Source organism: Gorilla gorilla, chromosome 1, assembly GCF_029281585.2.
Source record: "Gorilla gorilla gorilla isolate KB3781 chromosome 1, NHGRI_mGorGor1-v2.1_pri, whole genome shotgun sequence".
In the NCBI taxonomy this organism is placed as follows: domain Eukaryota; kingdom Metazoa; phylum Chordata; class Mammalia; order Primates; family Hominidae; genus Gorilla; species Gorilla gorilla.
This window is the reverse complement of record NC_073224.2, coordinates 84283800-84309842: the sequence shown is the minus strand read 5'-3', so window position 1 is coordinate 84309842 and position 26043 is coordinate 84283800. Positions and strand designations below refer to the sequence as shown.

Here is a 26043-nt window from a genome sequence, read left to right as displayed (position 1 = left end):
GATTCAAGATGCTTAAGTAACTTTGCCCTAAGGTAACAGAGCAGAGCCAGGATTCAAACCAAAGTCTTATCCCAAAGCCTGTGTCTCACATTGTATCTCCCTCTAAAGCAGTTCTTAACTCAGTGGTTCACATATCCCTTAGGTATATCACACTGCATGCTTATATCTGGATTTGTGTAAATTTATAGGGATAATATCCATAGTTTTTATTGGTTCTCAAAGGCATGTTATTTGTATTTTTTAAGTTACCAATCCAAAGACAATAGTAAGCTGCACCATACAGAAAGGTATGAGCTCTATAGTTTAGCCAAAATCAAAGCCTCAAAGAAACTAGACTCTTCTTCCATTAGCTGAGCTTAGCATCCTTTAAAGAGCTATCAATCTACTCAAAACAAGGAAACTCTTGAGAGGATCGAAGAAGATAATCGTTCCTTTTTCACAATGAGAAAACTAAGAGTCAGAAACACCACAGCCATCCGGCAAATTTGAGAAAAAAAAATTTCATATTGCCCGACTTTATTTCTTCCATGATAGACCACGACAAATGTTGCTTGGCAAGCCAGACACCGTTACCCCCTCTGCAGCAGGGATCCCAGCCCGGGAATCTTAAGGCCGCCGCCGGGGTTGGAGGGTCTGCGACGCCCAAAAGGGCAGCGCCCGCCCGCAGAGTGGGGCTGGGAGGGGACAGGGTAGGGTAGGGTGACCCCAGGGTGCGCCTTCACTCTTCTGGCCCCCCATTTGGCTTTTTTGGGTGGGCCTCCCACTTCCGCCGCCGCCCCTCACTCAGCCTTGGGTCTGCGGGAGGCAGCAGAGGAAAAGAAGCCCCGGAAACGCTGACCGTTACACGGAACCCACCTACCCGAGAGTTCCTAGGGTTGCGCAGCTGGGGGACGGCGGCACCCAGCCTTTTTCCCGCTCCGGGACGCCGGGGCTGCGACTGTGGCCAAGCACTTCCGGGTCCGCCGCAATCTCCTCAGCGAGGGCACCCTTCCCCGGCTGGAAACATCGCGACGTGACTGCTGCCCCCTCCTGGCTGCTCGGAGGACCTCCGGTCTCCTCTCCTGGAGACTGGCCCAAACCCGAATGCTCTGAGCCTCGGAAGGCAAATCCCCAGCAATCCCCTATTGAAAGATGGGATGTGCCATCTGAAGGACTGGGTAAGGCAAGAGAGGACAAGGAAAGAGGCTGGGCCAGTAGGTGAGAGATAATGGCCGCTTTTGTTGCTCTCCTTTATTAAGTCAGGCCCTCAGCTGGGACTTCCCGTGCATCCATGCGTTCATTCCACAGATACTGATTGAATGCCTGCACGTAACAAGCCATGCTTGGGGTGCTCATGATACAGCCGTGAATGAAACACACAAAAATTGCTGCTCTCATGAAACTCTCTTTTTTGGTGCATTGACCTTTACACTGATTATATCATCTCCCCCCTCAAAGAGGACAAATCTAAGGCTCAGATAAGTTGTATTTGTCCAAAGACAGGCACCTGGGAAGTAGATGAACAGAGATCAATATCCAGTTGTCTATAGCTTCAAAGCTTGGTTTTTTTCCTCTTTACCTCCTAAAAGAAGTGAGGGCAAGATTGCTAATTAAACTGAGTTCATGGAAATATTAAAGGATATATAAACAGAAGGAAGTAATAAAGAAACAAAGGGATGTAGTAAAACACAGGATACAGTGGAAATAAAAGTCAGAAAACATGACCCATTTACTAGCTCAGTGACTCAAGGCAAATCACACTACCTGAGTTTTGATTTCTTCATCAGTAAAATGGAGATGACATTATTTGCACTTGGCTACTTTATAGAATGGTTAAAGAGTTAAATATAAAAATGGTTTGTAAAGTGTTCACTATATGGCTGCTATTAGCTGACTTTGGCCATCGTAATGATAGCAATGTTTAAGTGTGATACATTCTGTAAAATGTTCTCTATTTCCCTCTAGGCTTCTGTTCCAAAATTTGACAAGATTCCTTGGCTTAGTGAGGCCAGCCTTGTAAACAAGCCATTAGTGCTTAGCTTCCCCAGAAGGTAACCTCTCAGCCACCGAGGGCGAAAGTTTTACGAAACATCTCACAGAAGATGATTTCTTCTTAAGGGATGGGGACAATTATCAGAGGGCGCATTTGATCCATTGAGAAACTCAAGTCAAGTGCTTTAAAAATAGAAATAATCCGGGTTTCTCAGAAAAAAATGATCACTGAGTAGAGGCCTGGCTAGAGGAGATGAGATCTCAAATTTTTTCCCTCTCCACCACTACCACTCAACAGTATAAGATAATTTTGCCCCTAGACACTGTCTCTCAAAACACTTCCATCCTCTTTCTCACCCCACATTTTCTCCACTGCTGTAGTCTGAAATTTTCACATTTTTACCATCAAAAGTCTAGAACAGTAAGTTCCCATCTTTATAGAATAGTAACTCTGTATGTAACTTTGAGGCACCCTCCTACAATCCTGTTAGTCCTACTCCTTCCAAACAAACTACTATATGACACATAAATCTATTTTTCAAAATTGCAGGAATTACATATCTAGGGAGCATTTCAACTGTCTCTTGAAATAATTGGGTTACCATGTTCCTTCTCCATTTTTGATGAAATGGTTCCTAAGTGTAGTGACAAACCCCACTCTGGGAAGGGGACATGGACGGAAGGGTAGGTGTGAAGTAGTGTTGGGGTGAATGAGAGAAACCAGAAAGAGGGCAGAGAGAAAGAGAAAGGGCAGGCATAGAGGCCATTCCAAAGGCACATGACAGACTAAAAAGGATTGACTCCTTGGCATGCGAAACAACTCGTTAGAAAAGCCAGACTCCCCAAAAAGGGTTTCTCCTCCTGTTGATAACTACCATGTACCCTCCTGCCCATGGATAAGTGACTTCATAAGCAAATTCCCACCACTGTCTCCACATCCCCACTTTAGTAACATGTACCTTTGCTTTGTCTACTGTACATTAAAAAAAAATCTCATTCTCAGTAAATAGGTAGACAGTTTTAGTATTTTCAGAACAAAATTCACAAGTGCTTTCAAGTGCTCATTATTCAGTTGTGTTATTTTTACATAATTTTGAATATAACTAAAGCAGATGATCAGAGGTTCAATAAACTCAAAGGCCTATTTAAGAAACAAAAGTACTAAGTGATAGAGTGCTTATTAAGAGTTGTTAACACTGCATGGATCAGCACGAGTAAGGACAGTCTAGCATATTTTAATTGAGGGTGGGACACAAACTCACAGGACCATGACAGTCAGATGAGGGGCATAATGAGTAAAGCTGGCCAAACAGGACTGCAATGAATGGGAAATCACCTCCCCCCTTCAGCCCACCCCCACGCCAGCAGTGTTACCTGCAGGCATGTGAGTCCAGAGGCCAGATCCACTGGGTCTTCTAACAGTACTAGAAATCTGGATGTTTTATGTGAAATTGCTAGTGTTTGATCTAATAGGGTAATATCCCACCATCCCATACTACCCCCATGCCCATTAGACCTGCCCCAGCAGCGAAGAGCAAAGTATCCTTGTGCATGGCTCTCTTGCCCCCAGCTCCCTTGGTCTCTAATTACACAAGCCTTTGGCAGAGGGTGGAGATCAGGGAGAAGGGTAGGCCCAGAATACAACTGGGCATCGGCAGCACCTGTTCACTTTCACAGCCAGGTCCTGGAGGGTCAGAGCAGACAGTCTGTTGACAGCCAACTGGAAAGGGAGTGGGCAGTTTTTCCTCCAGCCAGCCAAACCTAAGCTAGGCACAAGGAGAAAGTACCTTAGGCAGGCAGTGAAGCTCTACTCATCGCTATTCTGGGAGGATTGGGATAGCAATCTTAATTCTTGTTTAGAAAAATGTAATATACCTACCTCACAACAAAGGTGACCGAACAGCACCTTTGAGGTGCCCTGAGCTCTCAGGAGGACAAGACGGGAATGAAAAGTCTTTTGAAAGGATGGTTTAAGTATCAAAAGATCTTAAGGATTAAAAGCTCCTCATGTGGGCCAAAGCTCTGGGTTCCAAGCTGTTTATTTTTGGCAAAGCCCCTTACTGAGACTTTGGGAGAAAGTTCTCAATGTGCCTTAAGCATTACATACCCTTGAGCAAAGAGTTCTAATGCAGAACAGTCTGAAAAAAGATAAAGGAACATTTAGCCAAATATGCTCAGAGTAATTCCAAGTGTGCGCAATGGAAACACACCTACAGGGTTGGAGGAGGTGAGGTTGGGCTGTAATAAGAAGTGCCTGTACTGACCCACTTCCTTCAAGGACTCTCTCAGGTTGGCCTGACAATTTCAAAGCCACACTCATCGTCAGTCTCCAAAGCCCTTCAAGTCACACTAAGGTCCTGTTTATATAAGATTATTGTATGCTGAAGGAGTTCTAAACTGGCCTCCTGGTCTCTGCTGGTCAGCATTTGGGTGACAAGTCCAAGAGAGCCTATTCCCATATCAAAGACAAAGACCCCGAGGGCACTCATGTCAGACCCACCATCTCTGGTCTTACAGGGCCCGGGGAAGTGTGAGGAGAAATGAAACAAGAAATGCCTCATGAGCATCAAACTCCTTTCACATGCCTTTGTTTTAAATAAACAATGGACAATGAAATCTTTCCTCATTAGAGAGGAGATGTGTTCCCGGCAAAACTGCCAGCATTCTGAGTTTCTATTTCTTGGATGCCAGGGGCATGAATGGTGCCACACACACAGTTTATGATTATCAGGCCCCTGCAGGCCTTGGCCCCTTACACTGTAATGAAATGAACCACAGTGCCAAGTGAGACAGAGCGCAGGCAGGTCACACTGTAAAAGGAACTGGTGTTCTTGCAACATCACTGCTTCAACTGCTAACTAGAAAGAGAAAATGTTCCAAAGGAAAAGAATGGGTGAAGGGAGAAGACGTTCTGTGGGAGGAAACAGGTGGATTGTTTCAGGGTGCAAGGACACAAACTCCAAGAAGTCAGCCCAGGTACAAAAGGGGACAGGTGCAGGTTAAACATCAAAAACTTGAGTGCAGACCCTTTCAAAGAGGAAACCTGGGATTCATTTCGCTCATTACACATCTACTGTCGTGAACAATCTTTATCCTGCCTTGTTTGTACACTGTCTGACAATCCAAAATTGGTTAGTGCAAAACAAAAGGGACAGAAAAGCCAAAGTGACATAGGAAGGCAAATCCATCTTTTGGGAGCTCCCCAAGGGCCTGAGTGCTCCAGAACTGGAGTGGAAGGTAGCTGCCTGTGGTGTCCCTTGTATTCTCTCAGAAACAACCAAAGGCCTGGCTCTTCAAACACGGGACTGCGGTTCTAACTTTCTCTTGTTTTAATTACTTAGATATCCTCATTCCTCTGTGACTTTTCTGACTTCATCCAAGAAGAATATGAATTTGCCAGTTTTGTTTCAAGTTCCAGATGTTTTATCTAAGGTACTAAAAAAATTTTGTTGAAATGAAACCAACAGCAGTTCTAGAATGACATAGAATATGAATACATGTCCCATCTCCTTAGCACAGCCCTGTGCTTGGTACACCATCAGTGTTCAATAAATATTTGTTAAATGAAATTAATGGCCCCACCCCCCTCACTATGTCTCAAGTGCCTTAGGGTCCCAGTTCACTAGAACTAAGAATACAGGCATAAGGTTAGAATCAACAAAACAGGAAACTAAAAATTAGTATGGAGGAATCTGCCCCAAGACTTCCAGGGAATGCCTATCAGCCTGTGACTGGAACCAATCTGGAGTCTCTACTGCCTCCCCCAAAGGATTGCTTATGTCTCCCACCTACAACTCCCTACACCTGTGGAATTTTACATTAAAAACTCCTCATTTCCCCTCCACCATGAACGGCTGCCAGGTGACCCTCGGTGTCACTGTGGAGCAAGCACACAGGCTACAGTGCTTGGGTAGTCAGAACCTCCCTGAGGTGGAGAAAGAGAGAAAATATATGGTGAGATAAGCAATTTTTTCACCTGAAAAACTGCACATTCCTCACAGGGCTCTCATAGGCAGTGCCTGAAGCAGCGTCCTAAGGCACTCGACACGGTGCCCCACCCAGAGCAAGAGCTCAGTGAATGTGAGCCACAATTATTAGGAGCCCTGGTGTCAGTCATATATGTTTACGGAGGCCTTTGTATTTGCTTTAATACATCAGAGATGTGTGAGTCAGCCGCAGCTACGCAGATGAGTGAGCAGACAGGACAGGGACACAACTGAGAATGCGTCTCAGAGACAGGGCACAGCACTTGTGAGAGAAGGTGGGAGCAAAGGTTACCCCCAGGTTGGGCAAGCAGAGTGGAAGTGAGGGAATGATTCAAGAGGAAGTGGCATCTGCACTGGACCTAGAAGATACTGTTTTCAAGTGGAGGGAAGAGCCAGGGGTGGAGGAAGAACTGGAAAGAGAAGAGAAGATTATCAGCAAAGAGGTGGAGACTGAGTGTGCAGGAGGAAATGCCTGAAGAATATCAAGGAATTCTGAACATACATGAAAAGGAAACAAGGACACGGCTGGGCCCAGCTAATGCACACAGGGCCCAACAGACAAGAGCAGAGAGGACACATTGAAGGTTTTCAACACTGGAGTTTCAGGGTCCAAGCTTTGCTTAAGAGTCATCTCTTAGTCCCCCTAACACCCTGGACAGGCAAGTAGGTAACATGGCCACCATGACGTGCACTGGGTAGAGGTGGGGGATGAGTGGGGAGGCAGGACTGGCTTAGCAATTGCTGCAGAACCAGCAAGAAGCCTTCCAGTCATCAAGTCGCTGTGAACTTCCTATTTAGACAGGTCTCACCTGCCGCTGAATGCCTCCTCATCTCAGATTTGTTCTGGGTCTCTGTACTGTGGCAACCTAGGCACTAGGACATCAGGCCCCAGACTGGCTGGAGTGGAGAATGGGGAAGGAAAGCCAATGCTACGACCAGTGGGAGTGAGAGGCCATTCTCCAGCAGGGTATAGCAGTTTTTGTGGCTGCAATATTCATAGTTAGCCACTAGATAACAGTTAAGAGCAACAGCTTCCAGCTGCACAGCCCAAAGGGTGCCTGGGAGGCCAGTTTCCCAGCTGACCCATGAGAAGTCCCAAATAGGTTGCTCTTATTGGGAGAGAACACAGGCCCCTCAACCTCACCCTCACTCTCATCTGTTAGGGGCTGACCCTCCACTGATTTGCACATGAGAAAGAGTCACCCCTGCAGATTGAAACACAAGTAGGGAACCCAGGATCCTTGCTCTGTTGGGGCACCAGGCCAGTACCTCCAGTCATATTCTTTCCTGTCACACAGACGTCCTCAAATTTGAATCTGGCTCCCAGAGTCTACTGCGTGTATGAAGGCCTGCACGTATGTGCCATGAGGTAAACGTGGATTCAGCCAGCAGCTGCTCCCTTCTGGAAAGAAACTGTTGTGTTTCAAGGGAGTAGAATGTACTGTGGACAGGATCTCTTCCTTCATTCTCTAAATCAGGGACCTGACAAGAAGCTGCTGGCAATCCGGAGGCCAACTGGAGACCCTGGACCCTGTGCAGAGGTGCAAAGCTCCTGCCACCTGGCTGCGTTCCTCTTCACCGTCACAGGTCAAAGGGCAGAACTTTAAACACCCACTTACTCCTCCCCTGCCCCGGAGCAGCCCCGTGGCTGAGGCAGGTGCACATGTGCCTGGAGCAGTATTTCCTAGTGACTAGACAAAGGGGAGACAGGCTCAGAGACACAATAACAGGGAGAGGGAGACAGAAAGCAAGATAGAAACACACACACAGAGGTGAGGGACAAAAAACACAAGACAAAAGGAGAGGCAGGTCTATCAAAGAAGAAAGATTTTAGTGAAGACAAATGAAGCCTAAACATTTCCTCGTTTAAACATCTACTGTGGAGAAGCTTCTTCATTTTCACCTGCCATTTGCAGGTGTCACTCATGACTCCTCAAGATGCTGAGAAACAGAAAGGTGCCTCATGATAGTTGGCTAACTGGGCCAAAAGGTGACTGACTCAGTGATCCAAGGCAAAGGAACAGCAGGTGTGTGGGGGTGACCCGGAAAACTGCAGCTGGAGACTCTGAAACCCCTTTGCCCACTTGCTGGTACTGGGTGTAAATTAACTAGAGCTCCTCAGTTACTAATAGATTATGAAATGCCACTCCACCCTCTCAATTCCTGCCCCCACTCTCTCTCTACTCACCTTGATCTGGGTTTGTTCTTCCAGTCTAATGAGTCAGAGTGAAGATAAGAACATTATTTATTTTGCTTTTAGCAGACCTGTGGCAAAAAGCCCTGGCTAAAAAGACTGTGCAGTAGCAGAGGCATAGCTGGGAAGATGTATAGGATGTTTACTTTCTATTTTCTCACCACTAAGAACTCTCTTTTTATTATTTCTCTCACATTGACTAAATTTTCAAAGCTCATAACTACCAAGGAAACTACCTCATATACTTCTAAGTCATTTTCATATTTATATTGCTTATGTTGATCTAGTGCATATAATTACAAATACAATTTTTAAAGAGAATATTAAATACTATTGACCTAAAATAGTGATGGTAATAAAAATCAAATTTAATAAGCCTGAATGTAGGGATATGGCTATTATTTTGTATACATTTTGGGTTTTTTTAAGTATATTCAGCTTTATTTTTTTAAATGGCTGATATTTTCAGATAGAAGGAACATGTGTAATATCATAAGGTTTTTTTTGAATATTGAAATTAGTTCTTTGAGCACTACTTTTGGGATTCTATGTGGTAGAAATAATTCTGCCTTTATATGGATTCTTTTTTTTTTTTTTTTTTTTTTTGAGATGGAATCTCGCTCTGTCGCCCCAGGCTGGAGTGCAATGGCACGATCTTGGCTCACTGCAACCTCCGCCTCCCAGGTTCAAGTGATTCTCCTGCCTCAGCCTCCTGAGTAGCTGGGATTACAGGCGCATGCCACCACGCCTGGCTAATTTTTGTATTTTTAGTAGAGAGGGGGTTTCACCATGTTGGTCAGGCTGGTCTCGGACTCCTGACCTCATGATCCGCCTGCCTTGGCCTCCTAAAGTGCTGAGATTACAAGTATGAGCCACCATGCCTGGCCTTTATATGGATTCTAAGAGTTTACTCTTCCCCTGAGGAAAGATAATCCTTTTTATCCAAAAACTTTCTAGCCGACTGAAGTTCAACAGATGTGGTATTGGACAAATCTCTTAACCTTTCTGGGTCACAGCTTTCTCCTCGGTAAATTGAAAGATTTGAACCAAGTGTCCTATCAGGTCTCTCTCAGTTAAGTTACAAGTGGGAAGGAGAAAAGAAACAGAGGTGTTGAAGGAAAGGACAGAGGCAAATGTGTCAGTACTCCTCACATGGTGCTTGTGAAGCCTGTTTTAATCACAAGTTGGTGCTTACATTTTTGTTTTTTATGTGAACAGGTGTGTAAGAGAGAGAAAGAAAGGGAGTGAAAGAGAGAAAGAAAGGAGAGTAGAGGGAGAGGGAGATGGAGAGAAATATGTTTCTCTGTTTCTTTACCAAGGGTTCAAGAAGGCCATGGCCTTGGGCCATGAGTCAGCCCTTAGACACCGCAGCAGATATTGTCCTAGGGTATGAGGATGTTTCCAATTGTCGAATGTGTTTTTGGCTTCTGGGGACTGGCTGAAATCATACCTTGGCCAGGCTACACATAGGTTGCTGTCACTCTCCTGTCACAACTGCCATCTGCTATCCAGAGGACAGCTGCTTGGGAAATGAGGGCCCCATTAACATTCCAGTGCCTCTGGCTCTAGACCTGATAAAACCAGGGCCTTGTGCTGTGAATGTGGACAATTCCCTCTCCATTCCTGTTATTGCTGCTGAGCTGGTCATAAGGAAACCGAGTGAGAAGGGAATGCAACAGAAGAAAAAGACCAAAGACCTGGGTTTCAGGGCTGGGAAAGAAAGCAAGACAGAATGGAGGAAATGAGGCCTGCAGGACATGGCATCTCAAATGTTTGCATCACCTTTACAGTAGCCTGTCACAGCTGCCTTCCACGACTCTTCAATGCCCTCATCCCTTCTCCAGATAGAAATGGAGCAGCTCTTCTTGGAGGCCAGGCTTCAGCTGATAGCAAGTCTGAGGTAGAGTACAGCACATATCAAAGATTGCTTTTTACCTTTAAATGTAAAGTGTAAAGGGACAGGATTAGAGCATCCGCCTCTGTCTTTTTGAACACAAAGACCATTATCGGTAGGGGAAGGGAGACTTGGAGAGTTTATATGATTGACAAAAGTCACCCAAGTTGTTTGTGAGCCAGGACTGGAACAGAGCTTTTTGGGCGTCTAGCCAGTGTTCTTCCCCAGTGCATTACATAGAATGAATTTGTTGTACTACAACACTAATGTTCTGTAACGTTTCCCTGAAGACAGTGTTACAATAGTGATCTTCATTTATATATGTATTTTTTGTTTTATATATTTATGTTGATTGTGTCTATATTTAGACCTCATAATTTAAATTGCTTACAATGACTCATTCATTTGCCCAATGTTTGTTGAATACTTGCTGTGTGCCAGGTTCTATCATAGGTTCTAGGAATACAAAGATGTGTAAAACATGATTCTTGCTCTTAAATATAATAACTCTCAGCCCGGTGGAGGAAATAAACACATTTAAAATCAAGAATAGTGCAAATACAAAGAAAGCTAGACCAAGTTTATGATGCAATCAAAGAGGCAGGCACCCAACTGAGGTTAGGAGGGTGAGAAATGGTAGCAGCCCAGGAGAAAGGTTTTCTGAGGATGTAACACCTACACTATGTCTTAAATGAGTAGCTATCAAAGCCAGGTGGGACAATATATAAGCATTTCATCCCTCAGATTCTAAGAGATGACAGTCATTATGTTATGGGACTCTGTACTCACATTTACAGTTGTCATTAACCTAGCAAGATCTTGCAATGCACTTTGGGGATCTTGTAAATAATATCTGTTGCTTGATTTGCAATGAGCTCTGAGATTCCACTTCCTGTAGGGTCTAATAGTAGTCTTAGCAGAAACCAGAAGTCTGGAAAAAGGTGAAGGAAATAATTTCAGTGAAGAACTTATAACTCTACTAAAAACAAACCTGCCCAAGGATTCTCCCATATCTGCCTCCCCTTGTCCAGGTCTTCCTCATCCCTTCAGACTGAGTACAAATTCCACTTCTAGGAAGCCTTTCCTGATTTTTCCAATCAGAAGTGGTCTCTCTGTTTTCTGAAGGCACAGAGGTATTAGTGCCTCTTGTATGATATCTAGTGTGTCCTACCTTAATTGCAGTTTCAGAAATGTACCTCACTCTCATACCTCAAAGATGTGAGGGATGGAGGGAGGAGCTGGAGCTTCAGGGGATATCACCCCCAGCGGTATCAGGAAGACATGGTAGAAAGTTGAATCAGCCCAAAGCAGAGGAGTCAATATCCACAGACATTTCCTCTCTAGTCTCTCTTCTCACTCCATTCATCCTCCCACCAGACAACCTGTCCTTCCCAACCTACATTCACTTACCCGAAGCTGATTTGCTAGATTATTCTTCCAGGTTGTTGTATAGTGTTTCCTGAGCTTGCAACACCCTCACCATCCTTGTTCACTCCACAAACACCTACCCAAGCATTGCCTGTTTTTTTTACCCTTCTCAGACCCTTCCCTCTCTGCCCCACCCCCAGTTAAGCTCAATGACCCCTTTCAGCTTCACTGGAGCCTCGATATATTTCTGTTGTAGCACCTTCAACACCATCATACTTCTTGATGTATAGGCTACTGGATGGTGAGCAGCTTGAGGTCACAAACTATGTCTTATTTATTTAAATGTCTCCAGTACCTAATGAATGGGTAAATGAATGAATTTGTATTCTTCTTTTGTCTTCCTTAGAAACTTCCTTCCAGAAACTTTGCCTTATTCATCGGTATGACGCCCGTCACAGCACCCTTTACTTGGTAGCCTCACAATAGATGTTTATTGTTGAATGAATGAATCTAGTTATTCACACACACACTTTGACATACCAACCCACAACATTGTAATACTGAGTTGATTCTTTTTAGAACGCCCTATAAAAAGGAAGTGTATTTTAAATGTTTCTCAAAAGAATCCAACTTTGTTAATAGTTTTTAGCTCTCAAACCCCCCATGATGCATCACCTAAGTGCCATATGTCTCTCACAGGATGAAGCTACTTGCAGAACAATCTGGCAAAGGTCATCCTAGGAGCACACCTCAGGAACTCCTCACTTTCTGTTCCTCCTCTTTCTGTTCCCCACACCTCCCAGGGCAACAGGAATGGGTCAAGGCACACCATGTAGTGATGGGTCAGCAAGCGGATCAAAGGAAAGAGAAGACTTCAGTCAATAGTCTTCTCACTGTGGCTTTCCTCTTCCCCATATTCTGCACTTTCTGTGACCATATCTCATGACTGATGTCAATGTGAATGAGGAAGGTTAAGAGAGAATCCCCAAACATAAGTTTAGCCTCAAGTTCCTATATGCTTCCTAAGCAAACTTTTATCAGAGATGCAAATGAGAACCTCCTGAACCAGGTGTAAATGCTCCAAAGTCCTCTCTTTAACCCTTTTGCAGAAATGAAGTCAGAATAAAAACCAGTGGTTACAGTGAGCAGACACGGTGCCCCTCCCCTTCCTCCACTGGTTGTTTCTTCACCTACTGAGACAGCCTCTCTTTCCCAGAGGATTGAGGGGACTCAGGACTCACACACAAGCTTGAGTTCTGCTTGTGGCTTCAATCATTCTGCTTAGGAGGTAAAGAAGGGCCAAATGGTGCTGGACCATGGATGCATGAGAGCTGTTTCTGGCCCAGAGTTAAGGCATGAGAAAGGAAGGCGATGCTTAGGAAAGGCCCGTGAAAAAAAGATTTGCAGAAGAGAAGTCTTCTCTTCATTCTTTCTTAGGCCATCAGAGATCCTCAGTCTATATGGTGGAGCCTTTTTATGAAATGGAAAAAATGGCCCACCTATAGGAGAATGCAACCCCTCAGACACAGGTGCTCAGGCTGGAAAGTAGAGACCCCACTGAATTTCAGGCCCCAGCCATCTCTGCCAGCTGTCTTTACATCTATACCACTGCATGCAGCAGCCTCAAGACCACCACCTAGCCTATGTCTCACTCCCTCCTGCCTAAACTCTCGGTACCTACCAGCTGCAGCACACTCCAGATTTAACACCCACCCTGGATGGGACTGAGACCAGAGTGCCCATCTCTGTTTTATGGAAGGAAAAACTGTTACCTCTCTCACCGCTCCACTGCTTTCCTACATCTTTGCTGCCCTACATGCCCCACCATTTCCTCACCTCTCTCTGTCTCTCTTTCCCCTCAGGCCAGGAGGAACCAGTGTGACTCCATGCTGCTCAGAAACCAACAGCTGTGCTCCACATGTCAAGAAATGAAAATGGTAGGCAAGGGGGAAGACAGAAATGGGCACAGGCATCTCAGGGTGCAGCACTGCCCTTCCCAGCCAAGCCCTGTGGGGAGAGATAGTGATGGGGCCCGTTGCAAGGAGGGCCTAGATAAAGGCTGCCAAGGAGGAACTGTTGGTCCTGGGAGCAGCATCGACTGACAGAACATGATAAACCTTCTCCGTTTCAACAAGCTAAAGGGTAACCAAGATAGATGGGCCAGAGTAGAGATGCAATGAGACACTTCGCCTTGGACTCCTAAGTAACTACAGCCTCTCAGAGGCTTAGGGGATTATGGAGCTCCTTCTCCCTCCTTAATGTAGCCCCCACACAACACATATGCTCACACTCATTTCTCCACCGTTACAATCAGGAGACAAACAGCTTCATCTTTGGGTTTACTGTTAATTTAGGTAGCACCTCAAGAGAAAGACTCGGGAGAGAGTCTACAGTACTTTCTAGGTAGTCAGGGGCGGTGTCACTTGCCTTGGGTATTTGTAACATGTAGTGGAGAATGGTGGTAGGGGAGGAATATTAGGAAAAGAAAGAAGGAAAGCAAGGGAGATGTGGAGGGAACAAAGACAAACTTCTGCCATGCCATCTATCACAGTTGCTGAATCAGAGGCCTGATTCAGGAAGGATGCTAGACTAGGCTGGAGTTAGGCCTTGGGTAATTTAAGAATTAGAGTTAGCGCTGGGATGGTTGTTAGCATCAGGGTAAGGAAGAGGCTTTGGTTAAGGGTTAATTTAGCAACATGGTTAGGTTTGAGGTACGAGCTGGAGAAGGGTTTCTTCAACTCTGATATCCTATAATTCTCCTTTGACTTGGGGAGGAAGGTGGGGCTAAATGTGAAGGCTAAACGTGCTTTAAAAGAATGGAAGAAAAATAGAAGATATAAGAAAAGTTCCTTCACTGAGTTCATGGCAAGTCTTCGGTCCAGTCAGATGTGAAAGAGAGTGGCAGTTTTGTGAAATTTTTATGTGGGATTTACAAATTTAACTGAAGCTACCGGCAAAGCTGCACCTAGATGTTGCCATCTATGTTCATTTTCTACATAATTAGGGTCACTGTGTTAAATATTAGCATTGGCTGGAGTCTGGGAAACTAGGATTGGGATTTCTCCTGGTCTTATTCCTGGAATCCCTTGTGTCCACATTTAGAATGCACCAACCCCAGGCCTAAGCTGGCCTTGGCCAGCTGGCACACTTGGGACATCAGCAGCCGTCCTCTTTCTCAAGACCTCTTCTCTGACCTTTGCCCTTGTCCAGGAATGATAGAAGTGGAGCCACATGCTGCAATTTTACCATTTATTGAAGCTTCTAAAAGGAAGGGCTTCAAACACAAAAGTGCCCAGGGACCCTTCTGTACTGCTGTCAGAACCTGGTGATAAACTGCAGAAAGTTAGAAAATAAACATGAAATATCCTTGCCTCACTCTATGCAGTAATACCTCAAAGTCCTCCCAAGGGGAGGGACTGCAGGTCTGCTGTAGTCACTGTGATACCCCTTCTTTCTCAGCAGTGAGTTGAATAGAAATACTGGGGAATATATAAAAAGACTTCTAGGAATAGAAGGGAACTTCCTCAACCTAATAAAGAGCAGCTTGAAAAACTAACAGCTAACACCCTACTTAATGGTAAAAGACTGGATACTTTCCCCTAAGATTAGAAACAGGGCAACAATGTCTGCTCCTGACACTTCTACTCAACATTTTACTATACATTCTAGCCAGAAAGATAAGAAAAAGAAATAAAATCCATCCACATTAGAAAGAAAGAAGTACAACTAGTCTATTTGCAGATGATATGCTCTTATATAGCAAAAGTCCTAACGAATGCACAGAAAACTATTAGAGCTAATAAATGAGTACAGCAGTGTTGAGGATACAAGATCAGTATATAAACCTTAATTTCTATTAATAGCAGTGAACAACCCAAAAATGAAGAAAACAATGCCATTTGTAATAGCATCAAAAATTATTTAGGAATAAATTTAACAAGAGAAGCACAAGAACTATACAATGAAAAGTATAAAACATTGTGGAAAGAAAATTTAAAAGGCCTAAATAAATGGAAAGAACCCCATGTTTATGGATTGGAACACTTAATATTGTAAAGATGGATATACTCCCCCAAATTGATCTACATATTTAATGTAATCCTCAAAATCCCAGATGACATTTTTATAGAAATTTGCAATCATATCTTAAAATTTATATTAAAATGCAAGAGATCCAGGATAGCCAAACAATCTTTAAAGAGAAGAACAAAGTTGGAGGTCTCATACTTCTTGATTTTAAAACTAACTACAAAGCTATGGTCAGGACTGTGTGGTACTGCCATAAAGATAGACAAATAGATAAATGGAATAAAATTGAAAGTTCAGAAGTAAATTCTTACATTTATAAACAATTGATTTTTGACAAAGGCACCAAGACAGTTCAATGAGGAAAGAATAGTATTTTCAATAAATGGTACGGGGGCAGATGCATAGATACATGCAAAAGAATGAATTTGTACCTCTTCCTCACACCATGTACAAAAATAACTCAAAATAGGTCAAAGAGCTAAATGTAAGACCTAAAACCATAAAACTCTTAGAAGAAAACATAGGTATAAAGCTTCATGACCTTGGATAAGGCAATGGTTTCTAAGATAGGACACCCAAAGCACAAACAACAAAAGGATACAGATAAATCAGTCTTCATAAAAATTTTAAACTTTTGTGCCACAAAGAACACCATCAAGAACACGAAAAGACAACCCAAATATTTGCAAATCAACAGATGAAGGATTATGTCAGATAAGGGACTAGTATCTGGAATATATAAGGAACACTTAAAACTCAACAATAAAAAGTCAAACACTCTAGTTGAAAAGTGAGCAAAAAGTTTCAATAGACATTCTGTAAAGAAGATCTACAAATGACCAATAAACACATGAAAAGATAGTCAACATTATTTGTTGTAAAGCAAATGCAAATCAAAACCACAATGGATACACTTTCCATCCACTAGGATGGTTGTAATAATAATAATAATAAAACGGTGGATAATAACAAGTGTTGGCCAGGATGTGGAGAAATTAGAAGCCTCAAAAATTGCTGATGGGAATGTAAAACAGTACAGTTGCTTTGGAAAACAGTTTGGGAATTCCTCAAAACCTTAGACACAGAGTTACCATATGACCCAGCAATTCCATTCCTAGATATGTACCCAAGAAAACTAAAAACATATTCACACACAAAATTCTACAAGAATGCACATAGCAGCCATATCTTAATAGCTGAAGAGTGGAAATAACCCAAATGCCTAGAGCTTGATTAATGGATAAACAAAACGTTGTCTATCTATATAATAGAATATTAATCATAAAAAAGAATGAAATACTAAAACATGCTATAACATGGATGAACCTTGAAAACATTTTGCTAAGTAAAAGAAACCAGATGCAAAAGATCACATATTATATTCGTTCCATTTATATGAAATGTCCAAAATAGGAAAATTCATAGAGACAGAAAATAGACAGTGGTTGTCAAAGATTGGGGAGAGGAGTGAGTGAGAAGCAATTGCTAATAGGTATGTGGTTTCTTTTTGGGGTCATGAACTGTTCTAGGAATAAACAATGGTGGTTGTTTTACAACTTTCTGAATATACTAAAAACTACTAAATTGCACATTAAGATGGTGACTTATGATACATGATATCATAAACACCGATAAAAAGAAATTAGCACTAAATAAAAGCACAAAATAGATGAATCTCAAAAAAATGTAAATAGGACCTGGTTATGTAACTACTCATATTCCTATGTAACCTTGGGCTAGAAGCTCAATCATTCAGTGCAGAAGAAATAACTGCTGACAGTTATGGTTGTGAATCACCAGTGATATTTGCCTTGGTTTTATCTAGGCTGTGTTTCATCACGTCTCTCCTCCAAACAGCTCATCTTCCCCTTAATGCACCTATTCTGTAGTCCTTCTGTTATCTGCATTACTCTCTAATTAACACTTTCAAGCCCCTTAAAAGTAGGACCATCAAGCTAGACAACTGTAAACAGATATTCTCTAACATATATTAAAAAAGAGTTTCAAAATAAATTAAGTTTATTTCAACAAATATTGATTGATTGTCTGCCATGGGCCAGGTACTTAGGTAAACTACAAAGAAAAAAAAAGAAATACATAAGACCTGTCTTTAAGGAGTCAACAAATAAATAAATAATGACAACAGAATGTAATCAATATAAACAGAAATAGATCTCATGGGGAGTGAAGGGGCAGTGAAAGTAAATATCAAGGAAGTCTTCCTTGAAGAAAAAGACTATTCAGGGTTTTCAAGAATGAATAGGAGTCTACCACAGTACACTTTTTCTCAAAAACAAAAATCCTGTCTTTGGCAGGCAGCTTTGTTCTGATGCAGCCCCTGTAGCACAGTTCATTCATACAATAGCGCTAGCTGGATTTAGGGGATTTAGAACAGCAATCATGCTATTGAGGAGTTACAGTTTCCTGCATCTTCCCTTGGAGCAGAGTCAACTTTAGATAAATTTTTGAATAAAGCAGTCTGTCTCTGGCACATTCTCATCCACTTTTATGTTTAGAAATCTCTCCTCAGGTTCTTACTAAAGCCTTGGCTGCCCCCACTATGCCCAGAGTCTCTTTGTTACCAGATCACCTCCTTCCTCTCCCTCTCCCATCCTTTCTTCAGCTAATGAGTTAGGAGAACAAGCTGAGTAAACATAGTACATTCTTGGCATTTGTATAGTCTTTGCTTTCAGTTTTTTTGCTATTTTCAAGCACCTCTAAAGGTCCTTAATACATTGTAATTTGTAACTTTGTTACGTCATAAACTTAAATCATGAGTCACTTGGTACAAGTCACTTAGTGAGTAGAGTAGTTGAACACCTGCACCCACATCTTTGTAATTGTCATTTTATTATTATAGCTACAATAATTTTCGAGAAATAATGGAAAAATGCTTCCTAGTGAAAACATTCTTAAAAGAAAACCAACATCTAGTGCTAGGAACAAATTTGGAAAAGTTCAAGAAAGTGATGTTTCTTAACCGAAAACACTGTAACTGTACATTGATTTTAGGCCTATATGAAAGACACCTTTAAAATTTCCAGTGTGCTTCAAGGTGGGTTCATTCATTCACTAATTTGATCAAAAATATTTCTTAAACAGACATCGTGTTAGCAGCTGGAAATACAAAAATAGAGACAAGGTCTATGCCCTCATGAAGCTGAAAGTCTATTAGGGAACCCAGACATTACACAAGTAAATACAATATAAAGGTTATGAGTATTTTGATCCAGGAGGCCCTAAGAACATAGAGCGGAGGACTACCGAACAGTAGACCCGGAGTCAGCAGTCTCTGTGATAAAGTGACAGTTAACCTGAGACTTGAAGAACATGTGTGTGTTGGGGGTGAGGGCATCTAAACCAACCAATTTTAAAGATTGACTAAATCTGTGTATCTAATTTCAACTGATATCCAGGGAAAAACAATGACTCTGACTTGAGGGAAGGGTGAAACCCTCTGGTCATTCACATCACAAAAGGATGTATGAAGGACTTTGACATCAAATACAACATAAATTCACTAAAGTGGTACATTATTTATTTAAATCAAAATGCAGTTACAGGCAACGTTCTAAATGAGACTTTCTTCTTGAGGTACAACCAAGAACAATGAAAATCCCAGATGATCCAAAAGCATCCTTTGAGAATTGTATGAGTTATAGGTAAGTCAACAATTTAAATCAGGACATGACTTAATTCTTGTTATGTCTGAGGACACAGGAGAGTGGATTGAGAAGCCTAGTAAGAGGAATGTTTAAGGAATGCTTACGGAACAGGCTTCTTGACTGGTTTTATTTTTAGGTTAAACCAAATTATTAGATCAAAAAAGAAAGTTCACCTTTTTGCTTGAACAACTACTGAAACTACTGTAGAAAGTATAATCTTCCTTTCCACCTTCACAAGAACAATATAAGAAACAGAATAGGAAATTTCTTTGATAATTCAGATGGAACTAAATACAAATTCTCCATGTAGATGACATATCTAATCTTCAAGATATGGGGGATTACACATAATCTTCCCTTAGTCCAAGATGTTCTCTGCTACATTTTAGTAACTAAAATTCCTCTTTATCAGTTTGTTTGGTTGTTATTTAAAGCTTTTTTTAAATCAAGATCGAGTATAACAGATATAAAATCCAATTGGAATTATGATTAGTTTTTTTGTGTGTTTTGTTTGGTTTGGTTTGGTTTGGTTTTTTCTTTTTGAGATGGAGTCTCTCTCTGTTGCCCAGGCTGCAGTGCAGTGGTGCAATCTTGGCTCACTGCAACCTCCACCTCCCAGGTTCAAGCAATTCTCTTGCCTCAACTTCCCAAATAGCTGCGATTACAGATGTCCACCACCATGCCTGGCTAATTTTTTTTTTCTTCTTAGTGGAAATGTGATTTCACCATGTTGGCCAGGCTGGTCTCAAACTCCCCACCTCTGGTGATCTGCCCGCCTCGGCCTCCCAAGTTGCTGTGATTACAGGTGTGAGCCACCATGCCCTGCCTAGTTTTTCAAAGAGTTTTTTTCTTCTATATTTAACTATTAGACAGGGAGGAAGGACTCTGTTTTTACTTTATTACAACATGCAAAACATGGACTCATTCTAAACAGGACATCAACACAGGTCAACTTGCATTGCAATAGATGGTTGGAAAGTAGACATACACTCACCTTTACATATGACTAACCAAAAAAGCTATATGTAATCTAATGGCCATTTTAATTTTTTCCTCATACAGACAGCAATAATGTGGAAAAATAAATAGGTTTTTCTGTAACCTTATGTTGCACAATGGTACATGTCCTGATTCCTTTTATGACCTTAGGGCCATTTGTTCCAGACTCAAATATAGACCCAGATACACTGAAAACATGCACCCAGTTCCTGGCCAAGGTAGACAAAGTTATGGAGGAAGTGGCTATTTGAGCAGTACAAGCTCCATCACTAATAACATTTACCTGTACTGACTCTACATTTTTAAAGAGCTCTTATATGATAAAAGTAATTCTAGTAAATATTCATTATGAACTTTAAATGGAAAACTGAAGCATCTAAAATCAGAGATTTCTGAGCAAAATTTCACCCTTCTGTGAAATAACCTTTCGAAATTTGTTGCCCCATTTTACTTATCTTGCAAGTTTTGTACTTTATTTAAATACAAAATTCCAGAACATTAATTAGTTGTATTTTAAACAAATAGCTCTTATCACTTTAAAACTAAGACCAAGGATTAAACAAGTTCTAAAATCATGTCAACATCAACCAGACGTATCATGAGATTGATTGTTGTATTCTGTTTTTCAGTGTTATGGAGGAAAACATACCACTTCTGTTTGAGACTTAGCTAGAGTGACTATAAAGCAAGGGCCTGGTTCTATCTCTAACTTTTCCAAATTTGTTTCTAGCACTAGATATTGGTTTCTGTTTTCATACTTTTTAAGTATCACTGCATATATAGGCAAATGGAATTATCTTCACTGAAATTACGGTTTTTTAAAAAGTGACTTTAATTATAGCCATTGCAGGAATTAAAATATAATACTTATTGAATGAAAAGAATGAAGGAAAAAAGGAAGAGAGGGAGAAAAGATGGCAGGATAGATACATATTTGTTGAATTGTAGAATAGACAGAGCTTAAACTATTCAGTCCTGAACATACCATCTGCCTGTTTGCACAAAATGGATAATAGAAGGGGTTTTGCTTTCTCTTTTTCTCAATCTCAGTGACAATTGATTAAAGCAAACTGGCTTAACTCACTATATTTTTGGTAGCAAAGCAAAAATAATCTCGGAAGATCTTTGTGGAAGCAGAAACCATGAAATGAATGTAGAGCCTTAGATGGCCCATCAAAGTTTACAAATATGTCAGTCTTTAGAAATTAAGCAATTTAAACTAATGTAGAAGAGGTTTTGGTTTATATGCATTTTCCTCAAGGGTCACCTCCACAGCCTTGGCCACCAGGAGAAATAGGATGTGGTCAGGGCATTTTCTGTGAAATGGGAAGGTTCTAACCAAAATGTTTTCTCAGCTTTACTCTTTAAAGGTAGATTATTGATCTGGAAGAGTTCTGTTTTTTTTTCTGGAAATTGAAGAACTCTTTCCTTTATTCCTCCTATTTTCAGACCACATATGTTCTGACAGTGGAATAAAACATTCAAAATGAAGGTTTTATCAAAAATCCATGAAAACAACACTAATCAAAAAGAGACTGAGAATTAGTAGTCTTTGGATCAATCATCTTACATTGCTAGAAAGTGGCCTGATCATCAGGTTAACCGGTACTAGATTCAAGAGATTACGTGTGTTTAAAAATGTATAAAGAGGCCAGTGCGGTGTCTCACACCTGTAATCCCAGCACTTTGGGAGGCTGAGGCAGGCAGATCACCTGCAGTCAGGAGTTTTAGACCAGCCTGGCCAACATGGTGAAACCCCATCTCTACTGAAAATACAAAAATTAGCCAGGTGTGGTGGTGTGTGCCCGTAATCCCAACTACTCAGGAGGCTGAGGCAGGAGAACCACTTGAACCCAGGAGGCAGAGGTTGCACTGAGCCGAGATCGCACCACTGCACTCCAGCCTGGGCAACAAGCACAAAAACTCCATCTCAATAATAATAATAAATAATAATAAATAAATAAAAATAAAAATGTATAAAGACACATTTCTTTCTACCAAGCCCTAGCCAATTGACTAATGTGTTTTCTTGTTTCTTCCAATCAGAATGAGTCTTCATCAACCCAAATTCCAGACTACACCTGAGCCTTTCCATGATGACATCCCAACAGGTTTGCTTTCCTTTAGAGTACTTATAGTGTGAAACACACTAGAAAAAAATGCCATAGAATGAAAGTCTAATCCCTAAAATAATTTCTAAATTTCCTGAGCAAATCCTCACTTTCTATCCCTTTCTCTTTCACGTATTGTCTTTTGACCTGCTGGGATTGGTTCACAGCCCTTCTTTCACTCCAGCACCACCTGTGTCCTCCTCAGGCCTCACTTGCCCTTATCCATGTCATGTTCCTTCCCAGGATCTGTCCACAACATATGGCTGAAGACTTTCCATGGAGATGGGGTACAAACAAAATAAAAGTTCCCCTGTTGGCAGTCCTGATGGTATCAATCAAAATGGGAAGGGAACTGCATCTCTATACCCTCAGAGCGGCCTCACCAAGGCCCTGAACCTTTCACTCCACCAGCTCCCTAAAATACCTGCCTTCTCCCAGCAGCTGCCTGTGCTATTCTTATCTTCACTTGCTGTTGATAGAAACAAGGAAAGCAGCTCTATTTCAGGCTTCAGCATTGACCTAAGTCTCAGCTTTAGTTAAGGCAACACTGGGCTGGTGAAGATGGAGTGAGCCATTATTTGGGGTAATATAATTCAAGGGCTTACTGCAGCACAGGCTGTCACTTTAGTGACTTTGTCCATTTTCTCATTTGCTCCCATATTAACTGAAGCCACTTGAATTTTTCTCTCATTTGATACATACAGTAAAGAAAATCAGGATAACTTTCCTCACTCTATACATATGGAAAAATCTTTTATCTTAAGAGATTGCAGGGGAACTAGATCCAGAACTGAAAAGATTTCTAGAAAGGAAATTTGAGGATTGAAGGGATGTCTTGAGGGGATGGCAAAAGGGAGGACCAGAACTCAGGTTACAGCTGAGGTTTGGGGATATCCACTCACGTGGAGTGAAAGTCTTCCAGTCCTAATGAATCGCTTCTTATGTATCCCAAAATATTGGCCTAGTTCATGGCTCTCATTTAGCCAAAGTGGAACCAAGAGCCTGGAGCTAAGAGTACCTACCCAACGAAAGCTACCCAATCTGCTGTTCCCTGGTCTATGATCACCTCATTCTTCTGAAGCCAAGAGAACATGGGTGATTGGCATGTGCAGTTGATTTCATAGTTATCTGTGCCAGCCACACATTCATTCTGAGTTTCCTTTGGACCTGGACTTTTTTCAGACCTGTCTTGCAAAGGAATGAATCACATACACACACACACACACACACAATCACACACAATCATTGTATGCCTTTCCCTCAGCAAGAATATATTTTTTGGTCCTAGAGAACAATGTAACAAGATGCCTTTCATCAATGTATGATCTCTGGGAGTATACTTCGATTAGCAATTTAAGAGCTAGATTTTGTGTGCACAGGAACAGCATGTTCTTGGACAGCCCTGATTCTTGTCCATAGAGTTCATCCTAGAACAGTAATCTTAGAGGTGGGACTACAGGGAGAATAGTTGTAAAACTGGCTAGGAGCTGAAGCTTGGTAGATCTACTGTTTATTATAGCCATGGCCCTTCTGAGCTGACTCTGCTCTTGTATGTGCTCTTAGAGGTCATGAAAAAGGCACTAGGCTAGAAGCGATGAGACCTCGGTAGGAATCCTAGTCTTGCTATATAGGCTTGGCCTCTGTGTTCCCACCAGTAAAACCAGAGTAGCATGTTGTCCCACTGAAAGCTAGACCTTCAGCACAAGTGGCCTTCACCTTTGACTGACCCAGGAAAACTGCTGACACTGCCCCAACCCCACTGGATTATAGAGCTTAGACATGTCCATACTGTGGTACTTGCTGCTTATTGCTGAAGCCACCTTCCACCTGTGCTGTGTTCCCTGTGGATTGCTACAAATGCCAAGTGACTGACTCATCCCAGTGAACAACATTACCGCCAATGACTGTCTAACTCAACTGTTGGTCACAATGATTGCTAGCATTTTTTTCTGGATTCTGCTTATCCTTACATATTATCAATAATTCTTAATGACAACTAAGGAAATAGAAAGAACTTATCTTTACAAGTGATGCAGATTCCTTCATGAATCTTTGACCTGATCCCAGAATCCCATGACACCCACGGACTCTTAATCTCAATAAACATTAGTACAGATGCTAACCACCTCATAGGAGCCTACCACCTGGCATAGTGGTATGATATGGCACAAAGAGCACTGGGTTAGGATTAAGGATGTCTGGGTTCTGGTTCTTAGTCCATTAGTGTCTGTGACCTTGAACTGCTGTTCCCTCTTCATTACAGTGATGAGACTGAACTGGATCCAAGGTTTGTGATCCTGTAACGTCTCTAGCTCTCATTCAGTTGGACTTTGTTCTCTGGAGCTTGTTCCAGAGAATTCAGAGTTCCAATTCTCTTAGTCACTCAGTGATTCCCAATGGGAAGATGTTATTTCATGCACTGGTTTACCCCCATTCAAGTTATCTGTCTTCTGGAAAAATTGAATATTAATCAACTTTTAATAAATCATTTTGAAGAAGAGGTAGGGTAAGGATTTTAAATAACCCTAAAATAAATTATTTCACAAAATACAGATTTCTTTTGAAACAAAAGTACTTTCTGTCCCTACTGTAGCCTTTTTATAAGATCATGTTTATTCCTTATTTTTATTTTTTTAAAGAACAGAACTATATATGTGTCCCTGAAAAGTCTCCTGAGAATTGAATCCTCTTTTCTCTTTCACTCATATTACAACACCAGACATGTTTTATCTTCATTTTTAATTTAATTGGTAATGACGTCTAATACTTGAGTTTTGTTTCTGGGTACTCCTTTTGGCCTCATTGACAAGATTTGTAAAAGTTTAAATGTTGTGAGGGGAAAAGGCAATTTCATTAAAAGAAATTCTTAGGTGAGTTTTTTGTTCCATTTTCTTAAGAAAAAATAAAAGGTGGATTTGAAAATCAAATTATTAGGTGAATTTTAAATCTGTTTTATAAGGTTGAAGAAGTCTTTGTTGGCCTGTGGTTATTTTGAGCTTCTTTAAGAATAGAATCTAAGTAGTCCTTATCCTTCTTTCCTTCTTGTACTGTCATCCAGAAAGCATTCACTACAGACTGCCCATTCTGGGCTCCAGGACATCTGTCTTCCACGGATTACTGACAGAGGCCTACAAAACTCTAAAAGAGAGACAACGTTCTTCCTTGACCAGAAAGGAACCAATAGGCAAGACAATGAGGCACTGAGCGGTAGGAGCTCATCACCTCCCAGACTCTCAGAGAGAAAATAACCTTGCCAAGCCTATCTTTGACACTGGCACCTTCTCCTCACAATTTTCTCTCCTCTCCCAAAAGATGATTTAATTTTGCCTTCCTAAGATTGCTGGTATTCTAGCTCTTACCTCTATCTTCTTTCTCACGTCTCCTAAAGACAAAATGGTTTAATTTACATGATTATAAAGATCTGTTGATGAAAATGGAACATGGTAACTGTCTCTCATTTTATTTTATTAAATGTTCCTCTCTACGTTAAAGTGGAAAATGTCCTTCTGTTTCTAAGTCACAAGTTTTCTGTGAAAGTTATTTCAGCTCTTTCTTCAGGACAGGGGCCAGAGATGGCTCCATGAAATCCCTCATGAATTCAGCTTATTAAGAATAAAGGAATAGGCTAGGTGTGGTAGCTTACACCTGTAATCCCAGCACTTTGGGAGGCCAAGGTGGGTGGACAAAGTGGTTTAATTTACATGATTATAAAGATCTGTTGATGAAAATGGAATATGGTAACTGTCTCTCATTTTATTTTGTTAAAGGTTCCTCTCTATGTTAAAGTGGAAAACATCCTTCTGTTTTTAAGTCACAAGTTTTCTAT

At 41.5% G+C, this 26043-nt stretch overlaps 2 protein-coding genes across 4 annotated transcripts in view; one reads left to right on the top strand and one right to left on the bottom strand.

The window, feature by feature from the left end:
* Positions 1 to 1150, bottom strand: part of PIGC (phosphatidylinositol glycan anchor biosynthesis class C) — a 51254-nt gene extending 50104 nt beyond the window's left edge. For 2 of the 3 annotated variants that reach the window (XM_055377793.2, XM_004027906.5), the window contains exon 1: positions 860 to 1137. The gene's annotated coding sequence lies outside the window, so the exon portion shown is untranslated. Of the gene's footprint in view, positions 1 to 859 lie in introns of all 3 variants that reach the window. The other variant, XR_008676826.2, reaches the window with a different exon arrangement.
* Positions 1151 to 9797: 8647 nt separating this feature from the next.
* On the top strand, positions 9798 to 25656 carry C1H1orf105 (chromosome 1 C1orf105 homolog). Its single transcript, XM_019026706.3, has 5 exons — positions 9798 to 10051; positions 13276 to 13350; positions 19037 to 19104; positions 22153 to 22217; positions 25276 to 25656. Exons 1-5 carry the CDS (start codon positions 9884 to 9886, stop codon positions 25419 to 25421), a joined length of 522 nt encoding a protein of 173 aa, XP_018882251.1. The 5' UTR covers positions 9798 to 9883; the 3' UTR covers positions 25422 to 25656.
* The last annotated feature ends 387 nt before the right edge of the window (positions 25657 to 26043 follow it).